Raw genomic sequence first — 16,264 nt, forward strand, 5'->3', positions numbered from 1 at the left:
AATCCATGTTGACTCTACCCAAGCATATTATTATTTTCCAAGTGTCCATTTATTTCATCCTTTATAATAGATTCTAACATTTTCCCTACTACTGACGTCCAACAGTTCTGTAGTTCTCCATTTTCTCTCTCACTCCCTTCTTAAATATTGAGGCTACATTTGCTACTTTCCAGTCTTCAGAAACCCTTCCAGAAGCTATAGAATTTTGAAAAATAACCACCAGTGCGTCCACTAACTCTATAGCCAATACTCTGGGATGTAGCTCATCTGGTCCAGGGGATTTATCAACTTTCAATCCAATTACTTTTTTGAGTACTACCTCTTCATTGATATTAATTTCTTGCAGTTCCTCGTTTTTACAAGTTCCTTGGTTGCCTAGTATTTCTGGGAGATTTTCTTTGTCTTCCTCCATGAATACAGACCCAAAATAATTGTTTAGTCTCTCTGCCATTTCTTCATTCTCCACCACAAACTGTCCTGTCTCCACTTGCATTGGAACCACATTCGTCCTTGCCAATCATTTCCTTTTCACATACCCAAGGAAGCTTTTACAGTCCGCCTTTATGTTTCTAGCTAGCTGCATTCATATTCGCCTTTCCATTTCTTTATCAGTTTTTTGGTCCTCCTTTGTTCTACTCTAAATTGCTTCCAATCCTCGGGCTTACCACTTTTTCTGGCGACCTTATAAGCCACTTAATTTGACCTAATCCAATCTTTAACTTCTTTTAGAAAAGCAAAATACTGCGGATGCTGGAAATCTGAAACAAAAACAAGAAATGCTGGAATCACTCAGCAGGTCTGGCAGCATCTGTGGAAAGAGAAGCAGAGTTAACGTTTTGGGTCAGTGACCCTTCTTCGGAACTGACAAATATTAGAAAAGTCACTTCTTTTGTTAGCCATGGTTGATTCACCTTTCCTGTTGGTTTTTTGTATTTCTTAGAGGAATGTATATTTGTTGTAAACAATGTACTACCTGTTTAAATGCTAGCCATTGCCTGTCTGCTGTCAAATCTTTTAATGGATTTTCCCAATCCACCACAGCCAACTTGCCACTCATACCTTCATAGTTTCCTTTGTTCAGATTTAAGACCCTAGTTTCAGAATGAACTATATCTCTTTCAAACTTAATGTATAATTCTATCATATTATGGTCACTATTTCCTGATGGCTCCTTTGCAACAAGATTATTAATTAGTCCTTTCTCATTACATAATACTAAATCTAAAATGGCCCAATCCCCAGTTGGTTCTTCAAAATACTGCTCCAGAACCCCATCTTGGACACACTGCAGGAATCCATCCTCCACAGCAGTGCTAATTAGGTTTACCCAATCTATATGTAAATTGAAGTTGCCCATTATTACTGTATTGCCCATGCTACATGCAGCTCTAATTTCCTGATTTATACCGTGCCCAACATTACCACTACAGTTTGATGACCTATAAACAACTTCCACCAATGTTTGCTGCCCATTGCTGCTTCTTAGCTCCACCCAAACTGATTCTACATCTTGCTTCTTCGATCTGAGATCCTCTCTCACTAATGTACTGATCTCGTCCCTTATTAACAGCGCTACCCCACCTCCTTTTCCTTTATGCCTATCCCTCCTAAATGACGAATGTCCCTGAATATTCAGTTCCTAGTCCTGGTCACCCTGTAAGCACGTCTCCATAATGGCAATTGAATCATACCCATTTATCTCTATTTGTGCTTTCAAATCATCTACCTTGTTGCGAATGCGGTGTGCATTCAGATAGAGTGCCCTTAACTTTAGAATTAGAATTAGAATATTACAGCGCAGTACAGGCCCTTCGGCCCTCGATGTTGCGCCGATCATCTGACCTACACTATTCCATTTACATCCATATGTCTATCCAATGACCACTTAAATGCCCTTAAAGTTGGCGAGTCTACTACTGTTGCAGGCAGGGCGTTCCACGCCCCTACTACTCTCTGCGTAAAGAAACTACCTCTGACATCTGTCCTATATCTTTCACCCCTCAACTTAAAGCTACGTCCCCTCGTGTTTGCCATCCTCATCCGAGGAAAAAGACTCTCACTATCCACCCTATCTAACCCTCTGATTATCTTGTATGTCTCTATTAAGTCACCTCTCCTCCTCCTTCTCTCTAACAAAAACAACCCCAAGTCCCTCAGCCTTTCCTCGTAAGACCTTCCTTCCATACCAGGCAACATCCTAGTAAATCTCCTCTGCACCCTTTCCAAAGCTTCCACATCCTTCCTATAATGCGGTGACCAGAACTGCACGCAATACTCAAGGTGCGGCCTCACCAGAGTTTTGTACAGCTGCATCATGACCTCGTGGCTCCGAAACTCGATCCCCCTACTAATAAAAGCTAACACACCATATGCCTTCTTAACAGCCCTATTAACCTGGGTAGCAACTTTCAGGGATTTATGTACCTGGATACCAAGATCTCTCAGCTCATCTACACTACCAAGAATCTTCCCATTAGCCCAGTACTCTGCATTGCTGTTACTCCTTCCAAAGTGAATCACCTCACACTTCTCCGCATTAAACTCCATTTGCCATCTCTCAGCCCAGCTCTGCAGCCTATCTATGTCCCTCTGTACCCTACAACACCCTTCGACACTATCCACAACTCCACCGACCTTCGTGTCATCCGCAAATTTACTAACCCACCCTTCTACACCCTCATCCAGGTCGTTTATAAAAATGACAAACAGCAGTGGCCCCAAAACAGAACCTTGCGGTACACCACTAGTAACTAAACTCCAGGATGAACATTTGCCATCAACCACCACCCTCTGTCTTCTTTCAGCTAGCCAATTTCTGATCCAAAGCTCTAAATCACCTTCAACCCCATACTTCCGTATTTTCTGCAATAGCCTACCGTGGGGAACCTTATCAAACGCCTTACTGAAATCCATATACACCACATCCACGGCTTTACCCTCATCCACCTGTTTGGTCACCTTCTCAAAAAACTCAATAAGGTTTGTGAGGCACGACCTACCTTTCACAAAACCGTGCTGACTATCGCAAATGAACTTATTCTTTTCAAGATGATTATAAATCCTGTCTCTTATAACCTTTTCCAACATTTTACCCACAACCGAAGTAAGGCTCACAGGTCTATAATTACCAGGGCTGTCTCTACTCCCCTTCTTGAACAAGGGGACAACATTTGCTATCCTCCAGTCCTCCGGCACTACTCCTGTCGACAATGACGACATAAAGATCAACAACAACGGCTCTGCAATCTCCTCCCTGGCTTCCCAGAGAATCCTAGGATAAATCCCATCTGGCCCAGGGGACTTATCTATTTTCACTCTTTCCAAAATTGCTAACACCTCCTCCTTGTGAATCTCAATCCCATCTAGCCTAGTAGGCTGTATCTCAGTAATCTCCTCGGCAACATTTTCTTTTTCTACTGTAAATACGGACGAAAAATATTCATTTAACGCTTCCCCTATCTCCTCTGATTCCGCACACAACTTCCCACTACTATCCTTGATTGGCCCTGTTCTAACTCTTATCATTTGTTTATTCCTGATATACCTATAGAAAGCCTTAGGGTTTTCTTTGATCCTATCCGCCAATGACTTCTCGTGTCCTCTCCTTGCTCTTCTTAGCCCTCCCTTTAGATCCTTCCTGGCTAGCTTGTAACTCTCAAGTGCCCTAACTGAGCCTTCACGTCTCATCCTAACATAAGCCGCCCTCTTCCTCTTGACAAGCGCTTCAACTTCTTGAGTAAACCACGGCGATCCTATTTGATGTTTGCCTTCATCTCGTCTGCCTTCCAGTTTTGCTTACTACTTTTCTACTTGCTGTTAACAGATTTGCTTCCCTCCAACCTGATCTCTCTTCGGTTCCCAACCCCTGCCAATTAATTTAAACCCTTCTATAAACTATTTGCAATACTATATTATTCCAGTCAGTATCATTCCTTATTTTTGAGTGATATTGAGTTTGGTAACATTTCTAATGCTTTCCACAGATGTGTGATCAAAACGTATAACTGATCTATTACTTTCCTAAGCCCTAGCGTATATTCTTGGCCATCAAGAGAGCAAATACAGAATAGAACCTGTTTATTCCCTGATGCCTTGAATCCTTTATTGGACCAGTTTGTTTAAAATTTATCACACTAAATAGTAACTCCATTAATATGCATGTCTTCAGGATTTGAATTCTTGATCATTTCAAAAAAGGCACATACTCCTTGAGGCAACTTGATTAAATTCAGTCTTCTAGCAGAAGTTTTGAGTTAAATATTGTCACTTACATTATGCCAATTCAAACTGTGTGGGGTTTGTTGCATAAATGTTTGCAATTCAACGTAGTGTGACCTATTACGCACATTATGCACAGTGGCGCAGTGGTTAGCACCGCAGCCTCACAGCTCCAGCGACCCGGGTTCAAATCTGGGTACTGCCTGTGTGGCGTTTGCAAGTTCTCCCTGTGTCTGCGTGGGTTTCCTCCGGGTGCTCCGGTTTCCTCCCACAGCCAAAAGACTTGCAGGTTGATAGGTGAATTGGCCATTATAAATTGCCGCTAGTATAGGTAGGTGGTAGGGGAATATAGGGACAGGTGAGGATGTGGTAGGAATATGGGATGAGTGTAAGATTAGTATAAATGGGTGGTTAATGGTCGGCACAGACTCGGTGGGACGAAGGGCCTGTTTCAGTGCTGTATCTCTAAATCTAAATCTAAATTTCCTGTTTTATCAATCTGTGCAGATGCAGGTCAATAGAGCTATCCTTCAGCCTTAATCTAAATTAATCTATCTCTAGCTTTGTAAAACTTTCATCTAAACAATTTTTTATTGTCAATATTAAAATTTCTTTCATATTTTTGATCTGGGTCATAAGATATTTTTGTTGGATATGTGCATGGCTATTTATTTTCATGTAGGCAACAAAACATTTGTGCAGAAGGACACCTTTTGTTTCTCACTGGAGAGATGAGTTCGATTGACATACCTTAAACAAAGACTCTAAGTGAATTATGGAGGTCATATCTCACCTACTTGTCAGCTGCTAAATATTGGCAACCAGGCACCAAAGGTCAGTCAACTGGAGGAATAGCTGGTTTAGCTCCTTCAGATCGTTCTCTGCAAAACTTATCGGCCAACTACATCGAGTGACGATTTCCTCTGTGCACTCGCTATAGTGAAATTCCAAACCTCTTTTTGATAAAATCATGCATGATTTCATTCTACCTAGTGCATGGAGGCAATCATCCTGCATGATGCAGGTCAGATCATTGGTAGTCCTGGCAGTGCATGCCACTGTTGCTCTTCTCAAACTTCTATATACTGCAATATCTATTTTCATTTTTCCTCATCACTCTCAACCTTGGGGTTTTCTTCTGTGACATTTATTAATTAAATAAGATTTCTTTGGACACATCTTTCAGACCAGCTCTTCCAACCAGAGTGCATCTGTGTTGAAGACCTGACCTCAAAAAGAATGCAGTGTTCCCCATCATGAGAATGCTGCCATTCAAAAGAAGAAATTTCTGAACACATATGACCAACAGCTTCACCACTTCTGGCTCTTCTGAATATTTAATGTTATTTCTTGATTAAATTGATGACATCCTTGCTTAGTTTAACAGATTAGGGGTGGTGGAGGGCAGAAATAGGGAAAGATGGCCTTCCACTGTCAGTGAAGGGGTACGTGAATGCTGTTGTTTAATATTTCACCAATTGCGCAGATGCAGATTTACACCCAGTGTTTATGGAGATCTTCCTTTGTTTCATAATTTATTAACCTACATTGGTGATATAAACATGGGATATATGTATTTTATATGTCATTTCACTGCTTAAGATAACTGTTACTCATTTGTTTGCCATCTTAAGTTTAGGAGGTTCATTGAATTTGTTCCAATTTATCTATTATAATGTTATTGCTGATTTATTGGAGGTTATTGCTGCTGCTTTGAAAAGGGTAAAAGTGCAAGGGTTTGATGACTTAGCAATGTTAATTATGCTGTCAAAGAGAGAACTTGCATTTCTACAGCACCTTATCATATGTATCAGGATAACAAAATGCCTCACATTGAATTACATTTTTTGCAGTGTACTCACTATTTTGTGGGTACCACAAGTGGTGTTTATGGTAGTTTTCAAATAACTAAACAATTTGCATTTTATCTGTATATACAAATATTATAAATCAGGGTTAACTTGAAGTAAAATACTAAGAAGCCAGAATAACTGGAAAGAAAAACCAAGAAAAGTGATAAGAACGAGAAACTAAAAGTTTATTGATGTTGGCGTATGTAATAAGAAACATAAAAACATATAAGCTGTAGAAGATGCAAGCTCCCATCTTGAATTTAGTGCTCACTTTTGTGCAGAACCACGAAGTTTAAAAAGCTTGTTTGGCTCAGTTAACATGCTGCGTTGTGGAATGGTACAGTTTGGCTCATTCCTACAGTTCCCTTTGATGAGAGTTTCTGGCCTCATCGGCGATGTAGGTAGGCCAACAAAATACCAACTGCTTTCTCACCAAGAGGAAGAGTGCTGTTCAACATCTATGGTCAATTGTAGTGTCTCTAGCTGTTCATTGCAGCTAAGGAAGTATGTTGGTTTGGAAAGACTTTGATAGAGGGAGGAAAGGTCCCCCTCCCCCAAAAACCATGTAAGTCTGTAATGTTTATGTAGTGGGTAGTTGGGGGTGGGGGTGGCAGTGGTGGTGTGGAGAAAAAGTTGTTCCCTGTGTTTGGAATAACAGTAGTTCATAGGTTCGTGGCATAGAAAATCCTAAATGTCACTTATTGTTTTTTTCCCTCAGTGATATGCAGCTTCCGTGCTTCAGTGCCTCAGGGGCTTGTGCTGGAAATTGGAGAAACTGTTCAGATCTTAGAAAAATGTGAAGGTAAGATTGAAACTAAATAATGTACACTTTTGTGACCTATCATGAATTCTATTGGAAAAATTAAAATGACATTTCTTTAAAAATAAAAACTTTTATTTTTAAAAATATTTAGCGTCCCCTTTGTAGAACAAATATATGTTTTGCTGTTGCTGTTCACCTCTTCATCAATTGCCCGCAATTCCTTTGTAATTGATTCTCACTTCAAAAAATGTGATTATTATATCTAACATGACATGAATATTGTTGAAAAAAGAGACATGCTGTCGAAGCTTTTGATCTTGCACTCATCAGGACAGATGCAAGAATGCCGAATGTCAAAGAAAGCAATAATTCAAAAAAGGCGAAACACCTGGACATGTTCCTTTTGCCTGCAGAGGACAAGTCCCTGCGTATGAATATATGTGTGCCTTTTTTTGAATTAAACAAAGCGTAGGGGACTATAGTTCCCTCGCGCATTCTCCATGGCAATGCCTCGATCAATCAGTCGACTTGCCAACGAGTCAGCACCCTTTTCTCATGCAGTATATATAAATTGTTGCTCCCTTTGAAATTTAGCATTCTTGCATCTGTCGTGATGAGTGCAAGACGAAAAGCTTTGACACCATGTCTCTTATTTCAGCAATACTCAAGTTCTGCACTACCAAGAAACGTGAAATGCATATTCCAAGGTTATAGTATCAAACCATGAGAGTAAAGCTTAAATATCTGTGCTTATCCTCTCAACTTGTAAATTGAGTTGTGGCCTGTTATTCATGCCAAGCCATGTTCACCCACACAATAACCAAAGTGAAATCAATGTGTGTGCTGTTAGTGAAGACACCAACCCTAGGATAAATAGCATGCTCTGAAAGTAAAGATTATTTGGAGGATCAGAATCTTCAGCTATGTTACAACCTTCCATTCCATTGGCCTCTCCCTGCTATTCTTTACAGTTTGGTAATTTCATTTTCTAATTTGCTTTGGAAATGTGTCTGATCAGAGGTTCCCAAACTTTCTTATTCATAGAGACAATTTCAAGCATTCATGCCCCAAGTGTGCTAGCCCCCCATTCTTAAAAAAAAGACAGCATTTTTGATTAAATAAGAGGATTTTATTTTATCAGCTAAAGCTAACATATAGCTTAAGACAGTAAGCAATATAAATAGCACAGTAGCAGTACTAGACTACTGAATAGACTTGAACATAAAAGAACACTTGATGAGTCGCCCTTATCTCAGTGAGCAGGATGAGCCTGTTTGCCCATCAGAACTTCTGGAATCTCTGTTTGATTTCAGAGAATTTAACAACAAATTGGCCTCTAAATTCAAACGACTTCTATATATTTTAAAGAAACTGAGCAAAGTGAAGTTTAACTTCAAAGGAAAAGTATACACTGGTGCATCTTTACATAGGCAATATCAGTACAGCATGGGATTTCTAGAAATGGAAGTTGGACCAATCAGAGCTACTTCTGGTGCACAGCAACTGATTAATGTGCACCAACGGAACCACAACAGACCCTATCTCAGTCAAGACCAGGGTCAAGCAAGACTGTGTTATTGCACCAACTCTCTTCTATATTTTCCTCACTGCAATGCTACACCTCACCTCCAGAAAATTGCCTGCAGGCGTGGAGATAATCTACGGAACGGACGGGAAACTGTTCAACCTATGCCATCTTCAATCCAAAAATAAAGTCACTCCAACCTCAGTGTTGAGCTTCAGTATGCAGATGATGCTTGCGTGTGTGCCCGCTCTAAAACTGAGCTCCAGATCATTATCAACTCCTTCACCAAAGTATATGAGAAAATGTGTTTTTCACCAAACTTATGGAAAACGAAGGTCCTCTCACAAATAGCTACCACAGCACAATGTCTCCCCCATCAATCGAGATCCTGGAAAATGTGGACCATTTTTGGTATTTTGGGAGCCTCCGCTCGGTGAGGGCAGACATGGACGACGAGGTTTATCATCGCCTCCAATGTGCCAGCTCAGCCTTTGGCCAACTGAGGAAGGGAGTATTTGAGCATCAGGATCTCAAAGTCCAGACTAAGATCATGATTTACTGGGCAGCAGTGATCTCTGCATTCCTATATGCTTCAGACACTGGGACAACCTACATCATGCACCTCAAAGCACAGGAGAAGTAACACCAAAGGTGCCTCTGCAAGATCCTCCAAATCTAGTGGCAAGAAAGGTGTTCCAACAGCAGCATCCTCTCCCAAGCCAACCTGCCCAGCATTGGGGCACTAATCACCCAAAAACAGCTCCGCTGGGCAGGATATGTTGTTCGCATATCAGACAGCAGACTCCTGAAGCAGCTGTTCTACTGAGAGAAAAGACCTGGGTTTGTTCCCCTGTAGAGCAATCCAGTCGGTCCTATTCCCCCGCTCTATCCCCTGCAAGTTTATTTCCCTCAAGTGCCCATCCCCACTTTGGAAGCAATAGATTGCAATTGATGCAAGCTAAAAGTGCTGATATTCAGTCATTCATCCTTCTGTTGAAGCACCTTTGAGCATCACAAAACAGCTGTCCATTTTCAGCCGCTTCAGTTCCATTGCCTAAAGAGCCTCTGTTACAGCTGTGGTTGTAGAGATGCCACCCAACCAGGTAGATGATGAAGAACCAATTTTCTTTGTAACTTGACTTTCTAGGTCTTTTGGAATGTTTCCATCCTACACTTAAAAAAATATATACTTTTTTCTTAGGTTGTAATTTATCGAATATTTATTTTCAATAGAATTGAGCCACTGAATGTGAGCCATTGCTGTAAAACAATGATAAGGCAACCGAATGTAATGCAAAAACAATACCAACTTGCATTTATATAACGCCTTTAACATAATAAAACACTTTATAAGCGTTATCAAACAAAATTTGACGCTGAGCCACATAGAAATGTTATGCCAGATGACTAAGAGCTTGGTCAATGAGGGAGGTTTTAAGAAGCGTCCTAATGGCGGGCAGAGATGCAGAGATATTTAGGGAGGGAATTCCAGAGCATAGGGCCTTGGCAGTTGAAGGCACGGCCATCAATAGTGGAGTGACTAAAATTGGGAATGCTCAAGAGGCCGGAATTGATGGAGCGCAGAGATCTTGGGGAACTGTAAGGCTGGAGGAGATCACAGAGATAAGAAGGGGTGAAGCCATGGAGGGATTTGAAAAACAAGGATGAGAATTCTAAAATAAAGGCATTGCTGGACCGGAATCCACTGTCACTCAGCGAGCACAGGGGAGTTGGTGAGTGGGAATTTGTTCAAGTTAGGACTTGGGCAGCAGAGTTTTGACTGACCTCAAGTTTGCAGAGGGTAGAACAAAGGACTGTGTAGGAGTCGTCAAGTCTAGAGCTAACAAAGGCATGGATGACAGTTGGAGCAGTATAGAAGCTGATGCAAGGGCGGAGTTAGGCGATGTTACAGAGGTGGAAATAATGCACACTGTTTATGGTTTCCTTGCCGATGGCAGGGCCTTTTAGAACATCTTTTAATAGATTTTCCATCTTCCCTTGAGCAGTTCGGAAATGGTTTGGGGATGAGCTTTGTTGCTTTCTTGTCCGTTTTGGCATAATTTCAGTTTTCCATTGTAAGTAACATTTGGCACTGGAAGTGACCATTTACTTGCAGTTATAAGTATTTACATTATTGCATAATGATGTAACAATGTCATGAATCACAATTTCCACTGTAATTAGTTTATGCATGACAGACAAAACTTGCTCATTTTCTATTCATTCAGGGGATGTGGATGTTGTTGGCAAGGCCAGCATTTGTTGCCCATCCCTAATTGCCCTAGAGAAGGTGGAGGTGAGCTGCCTTCTCAAACTACCACAGTCCATGTGGTGTAGGTACACTCAAAGCTGTTGGGAAGGGTGTTCCAGGATTTTGACCCAGTGACAATGAAGGAGTAGCGATATATTTCCAAGTCAGAATGGTGTGTGACTTGGAGGGGAACTTGCAGGTGGTGGTGTTCCCTTGTGTCTGTTACCCTTGGCCTTCTAGGTGGTAGGGGTTATGGGTTTGGTAGGTGCTGTGAAAGGCGCCTAGGCGAGTTGCTGCAGTGCATCTTGTAGATGGTGCACTCTATTGTCATGATGTACCTGAGGTGGAGGGAGTGAATGTTTAAAGTGGTAGCTGGGTTGCCTATCAAGCAGGCTGTTTTACTCTGGATGGTGTCGAGCATCTTGAGTGGTGTTGGAACTGCAAGCATCCAGGCAAGTAGAGAGTATTCCATCACACATCTCAATTGTGCCTTGTAGATGGTGGACAGGCTTTGGGGAGCCAGGAGATGAGTTACTCGCCACAGAATCCCAGCCTCTGACCTGCTCTTGTAGCCACAGTATTTATGTGGCTGGTCCAGTTAGGTTTTATAAAGGGCAGCACAGTGCTGCAGTGGTTAGCACCGCAGCCTCACAGCTCCAGCAACCCGGGTTCAGTTCTGGGTACTGCCTGTGCGGAGTTTGCAAGTTCTCTCTGTGATCACGTGGGTTTCCGCCAGGTGCTCCGGTTTCCTCCCACAGCCAAAGACTTGCAGGTTGATAGGTAAATTGGCCATTGTAAATTGCCCCTAGTGTAGGTAGGTGGTAGGAGAATGGTGGGGATGTGGTAGGGAATATGGGGTTAATGTAGGATTAATATAAATGGGTGGTTGTTGGTCGGCACAGACTCGGGGGGCCGAAGGGCCTGTTTCAGTGCTGTAACTCTAAATAAAATAAATAAAAATTAAATAAATAAAAGAAAAAAAATTAAAGGTGTTCCTTGATGCCCTGAAACTGAAGATAAAGATGAACGTGAGTTCATATTGTCACAGTGCACGACTTTACAAAGCGCTGGCAGCTGCTCTGTGAGAGCCAATAGTATAATTTGCTAGTTAAAAACAGTGGACGGTAAAACCAAGATTGTTCTCGGGAAGCTGATTTTGTCGGTGAAGCTTTCCAGTTAAGCTTCCAGCTCTACCTTGTTCACTTAGGAGTCAGAAAATTATAGAATGGTTACAACACGGAAGGAGGCCATTTGCCCCATTGTGTCTGTACCAGCTCTCCGGAAAAGCAGCTGAATTAGTCCCACTGTCTCACCTTTTCCCCTAGTCCTACAAATTTTCTCTCTTCAGTCATCAACATTCTGAAAAGGAGAGGGACACAGTGCAGATGATAGAGAAAAGGACAATAATATCCAGCAGCCTGACGGATGTCCTGCTCTTCACATGTTTTGGTTGAGTAAGCTGAGTAAATGCATGCAGTACCACCATTTACCTCCTATTTCACTGCGCTTCTGATACAAACAGTGGCAATGTCTGACTGCACTGCAGTACTGAGGCACCTGGTATGCAGGAGCTAACAGTACAAATTGAAAGCAATGTAATAAACACTTCAAATTGCCTGAAATCAGCTGAGTTTTTAAAACAGTGAGAAGAGAGGATTAAATAATTAAGATAATTGTACTTTCATGAGATGCGAAGAGCTTACTGAATGGGCTAAAATAGCTGGCCCTATTATAAGCTGCACCTTTACAAGTGGCTTCTATGCTGATGAAAAATAGTTATTGTTAATTGCCCATTTTAGACAATTGTCCACTCTAAGAATGAGCGGTATAAATGATGGGGAATATATTTCAGGATTTTTTTATATAGTTGTCTGATTGTTTCAACCTGCTGAAGATCTAGGTTCTGCTGTATAGCTGCCTGCCTTCCAAATTTTAGGGCCTGTGCCCATAGCACCCTTTGCATTATGAATGTTTATACTTGATAGCCATAGAGGAGGAAGAAGAGCTGCAGAGGAAGAACAGGTGGATCTTGCTGCATAAAAGGTATCTGCATCCCACCCAGGGTTACCTGCTTACTAGCAGGTACAAACCAGTTGATCTTTGTACAGGAGTAGTAATAAAGAAACCTTGATTCCAAAGAATGCCATCCAGGAGTTGTGCAATATATTTGAAGATAATCTCTAGATCATCAGTACCAGTAACTGTCAAATTGACCACTGCACTCAGTTTTATGCTTGCGCTGCTACAGTGAGGTGTGTCCATTATGTCTCATCCTGCTGAACAGAGATGTTACAGATACAAAAACAAGAAATGCTGGAATCACTCAGCAGGTCTGGCAGCATCTGTGGAAAGAGAAGCAGAGTTAACGTTTCGGGTCAGTGACCCTTCTTCGGAACTGACAAATATTAGAAAAGTCACAGATTATAAACAAGTGAGGTGGGGGTGGGGCAAGAGATAACAAAGGAGAAGGTGCAGATTGGACCAGGCCACATAGCTGACCAAAAGGTCACGGAGCAAAGGCAAACAATATGTTAATGGTGTGTTGAAAGACAAAGCATTAGTACAGATTAGGTGTGAATACACTGAATATTGAACAGCAGCAAGTGCAAACTTGAAGAAAAACAACCTGAAAAAAACAGTGGGTAAGCAAACTGAACAAACTAAGATGAAATGAAATAAATGCAAAAATAGATTGTAAAAAATGTAAAAAGGAATGTAAAAAAAAGGAAGAAAAAATAACTAAAAATGAAAGTAAAATGGGGAGCTGTCATGCTCTGAAATTATTGAACTCAATGTTCAGTCCGGCAGGCTGTAGTGTGCCTAATCGGTAGATGAGATGCTGTTCCTCGTGCTTGCGTTGATGTTCACTGGAACACTGCAGCAATCCCAGGACAGAGATGTGAGCATGAGAGCAGGGGGGAGTGTTGAAATGGCAAGCAACTGGAAGCTCAGGGTCCTGCTTGCGGACTGAGCGGAAATGTTCCGCAAAGCGGTCACCCAGTCTGCGCTTGGTCTCCCCAATGTAGAGGAGACCACACTGTGAGCATTTTTTAGCAGGTCTGGCAGCATCTGTGGAAAGAGAAGCAGAGTTAACATTTCGGGTCAGTGACCCTTCTTCGGAACTGACAAATATTAGAAAAGTCACAGATTATAAACAAGTGAGTTGGGGGTGGGGCAAGAGATAACAAAGGAGAAGGTGCAGATTGGACCAGGCCATTACCATATTGCTTGCCTTTGCTCCGTGACCTTTTGGTCAGCTATGTGGCCTGGTCCAATCTGCACCTTCTCCTTTGTTATCTCTTGCCCCACCCCCACCTCACTTGTTTATAATCTGTGACTTTTCTAATATTTGTCAGTTCCGAAGAAGGGTCACTGACCCGAAATGTTAACTCTGCTTCTCTTTCCACAGATGCTGCCAGACCTGCTAAAAAATGTTCTTGTTTTTGTTTGAGATTTCCAGCATCCGCAGTATTTTGCTTTTATTATAGAGATGTTACAGATGCTTTGTTTGCTCACACATTTCCACAGAGTTCAACATCCATCGATGGTGCCCACATGACTACATTGGCACAGTCTACTACACTAACAGAAAAGTTCCACATGCAGCAATTTTGCAACCATCAGCATATAATTATGTATTTTACTGTGCTTTTTCTAGGGAGCTGCTACAACTCTTTTACTTTGAGGCAGTCCAGTGTGCTCCCTATTTTCAGAGACCAAAGACATCCATCCATTGTATCCTGGGGGACAAGGTTTCAGCATTGGCTATTGACAGTTCCTCAGGAACAAAGGACATATATGACAAGGTCAAATCTACCACCAATGTGCCAATATTGCTGTGCTCAATTTAAACTTCAGATGCCTGGATAGGTACAGTGGGGTAGTGCAAAACCCTTCTGTAAAAGTGTGGAGGAAAATGGTCCTCATCCCGTTGACAGTTTCCCTCTTATAGAAGTCAGAGGAGGAAGGAAATGGAAGACAAAAGGGTGTAGAAGGTTGTATCAGCAGCAAGAAATGTAAGAAATTGAAGCAGAATTATCTGCTTTGTAGTCAAGACCTTTCAAAGCAGTCTCATTATGGACACCTTCTCATGAGCACCCTCTGAAAGCCTTGAACCAGTGCTCCATGTTAGATTGTCCATTTCCTCTTCTTCACAATATACCATAATTGTCTTTTGCATTTAGCCCAGAACAAACAGCTCACGTTCCTCATGTCTGCAAACATTAACTTCCAAACAGTACAAATAGCTGTCCCAACGTCAACTTCTATTCAAACAAGTAATTTAATCCTTTCCCTTTCAAACTATAACAAAATAATTACTTGGCACCATTGTGTCTCACCTTGGTGCCACAACTAAGTACCAGGGAGGAGAAACAAGCTGCATAGAGGACTGGGAGAGACAAACAGCATTGAAATAAAGAGTAGTCCACAAATGTGAGGGGTTAGACAAGGGAGCAATGCAGAGTGGACTAAAGCAGGTTTGAGGTGCATGTGTATAAATACATGGAGTGTGATAAATAAGGACCACTGACCACCTCCAGGCGCTTATGCATTGTCTCTCGAGATAAGGAGGCCAAAGAAGGATAAATAAGGATAGTAAGCTGCAGGCTGAAGTTACCACCTGGCATTATGATATAGTGGCAATAATGCAAACATGGCACTGACAAGGACAGGGATGGGAACTAAACATTGCTGTCTACAATGTATTCAGGAGAAATAGGGAAAGAATAAAAGGAGGTGGGGATGGGGCAATGATGGCAATAATTGATCAAAGAGACCCACCAATTCATTTTCATAGAGCTTTGAACTGGCAGGACAAATTGAGAAGGCTGTTTTGAAAAAAATGCAGAATGTGATCTTTGATTTTATAAATAGAGGCAGAGAATACAAAAGCAAGAAAGTTATGGTAAACAAAAACAAAATGTTGATTAATAGCAAGTCTGGCAGCATCTGTAGAGTGAGAAAAAGAGTTAACATTTCAGGTTGATAAAGTGAGCTGGATGGATGGTTTCTGGAAAAAGAGGACATAAGAAATAGGAGCAGGAGTAGGCCATTCAGCCCCTCAAGCCTGCCCCGCCATTCAATAAAATTGTGGCTGACCTGTCCCAGGCCTCAACTCCTCTTTTGGGCCTCCTCTGCCTAATCCTCAACTCCCTCAGATTTCAAAAATCTATCTACCTCCTCCTTAAATACATTTAGTGACCTACCCTCCACAACTCTCTGAGGCAGTGAGTGACCCAGCCTCCACAACTCTCTGAGGCAGAGAATTCCAGAGATTCACCACCCTCCTGAGAGAAGAAATTCCTTCACATCTCAGTTTTAAATGTGTGCCCCCTTATTCTGTAACTATTTCCCCTAGTTCGAGATTCCCCCACTAGTGGAAACATCTTCTCAACATCTACCCTGTCAAGCCCCCTTAAAATCTTATATGTTTCTATGAGATCACCTCTCATTCTTCTAAACTCCAATGAATAAAGGCCTAACCCCTGTTTATCCGTTCTTGATAAGACAACCCCTTCATCCCAGGAATCAGTCTAGTGAACCTTTTCTGAACTGCCTCCAATGCTAATATATCCTTCTTTAAATACGGGGACCAAAACTGTATGCAGTACCCCAGGTATGGCCTCACCAACACCCTGTAGAATTGTAACAAG

At 41.7% G+C, this 16,264-nt stretch overlaps 1 protein-coding gene across 1 annotated transcript in view; it reads left to right on the plus strand.

Annotated features, from left to right (window-relative positions):
- Positions 1 to 16,264, plus strand: part of dock3 (dedicator of cytokinesis 3) — a 1,369,418-nt gene that overhangs the window by 292,346 nt on the left and 1,060,808 nt on the right. Inside the window, exon 2 of the mRNA XM_068052296.1 lies at positions 6,790 to 6,873. Coding sequence (XP_067908397.1) covers positions 6,790 to 6,873 — 84 coding nt within the window. The remainder of the gene's footprint in view (positions 1 to 6,789; positions 6,874 to 16,264) is intronic.

This window comes from Heterodontus francisci, chromosome 19 (assembly GCF_036365525.1).
Source record: "Heterodontus francisci isolate sHetFra1 chromosome 19, sHetFra1.hap1, whole genome shotgun sequence".
Classification (NCBI taxonomy): Eukaryota; Metazoa; Chordata; class Chondrichthyes; order Heterodontiformes; family Heterodontidae; genus Heterodontus; species Heterodontus francisci.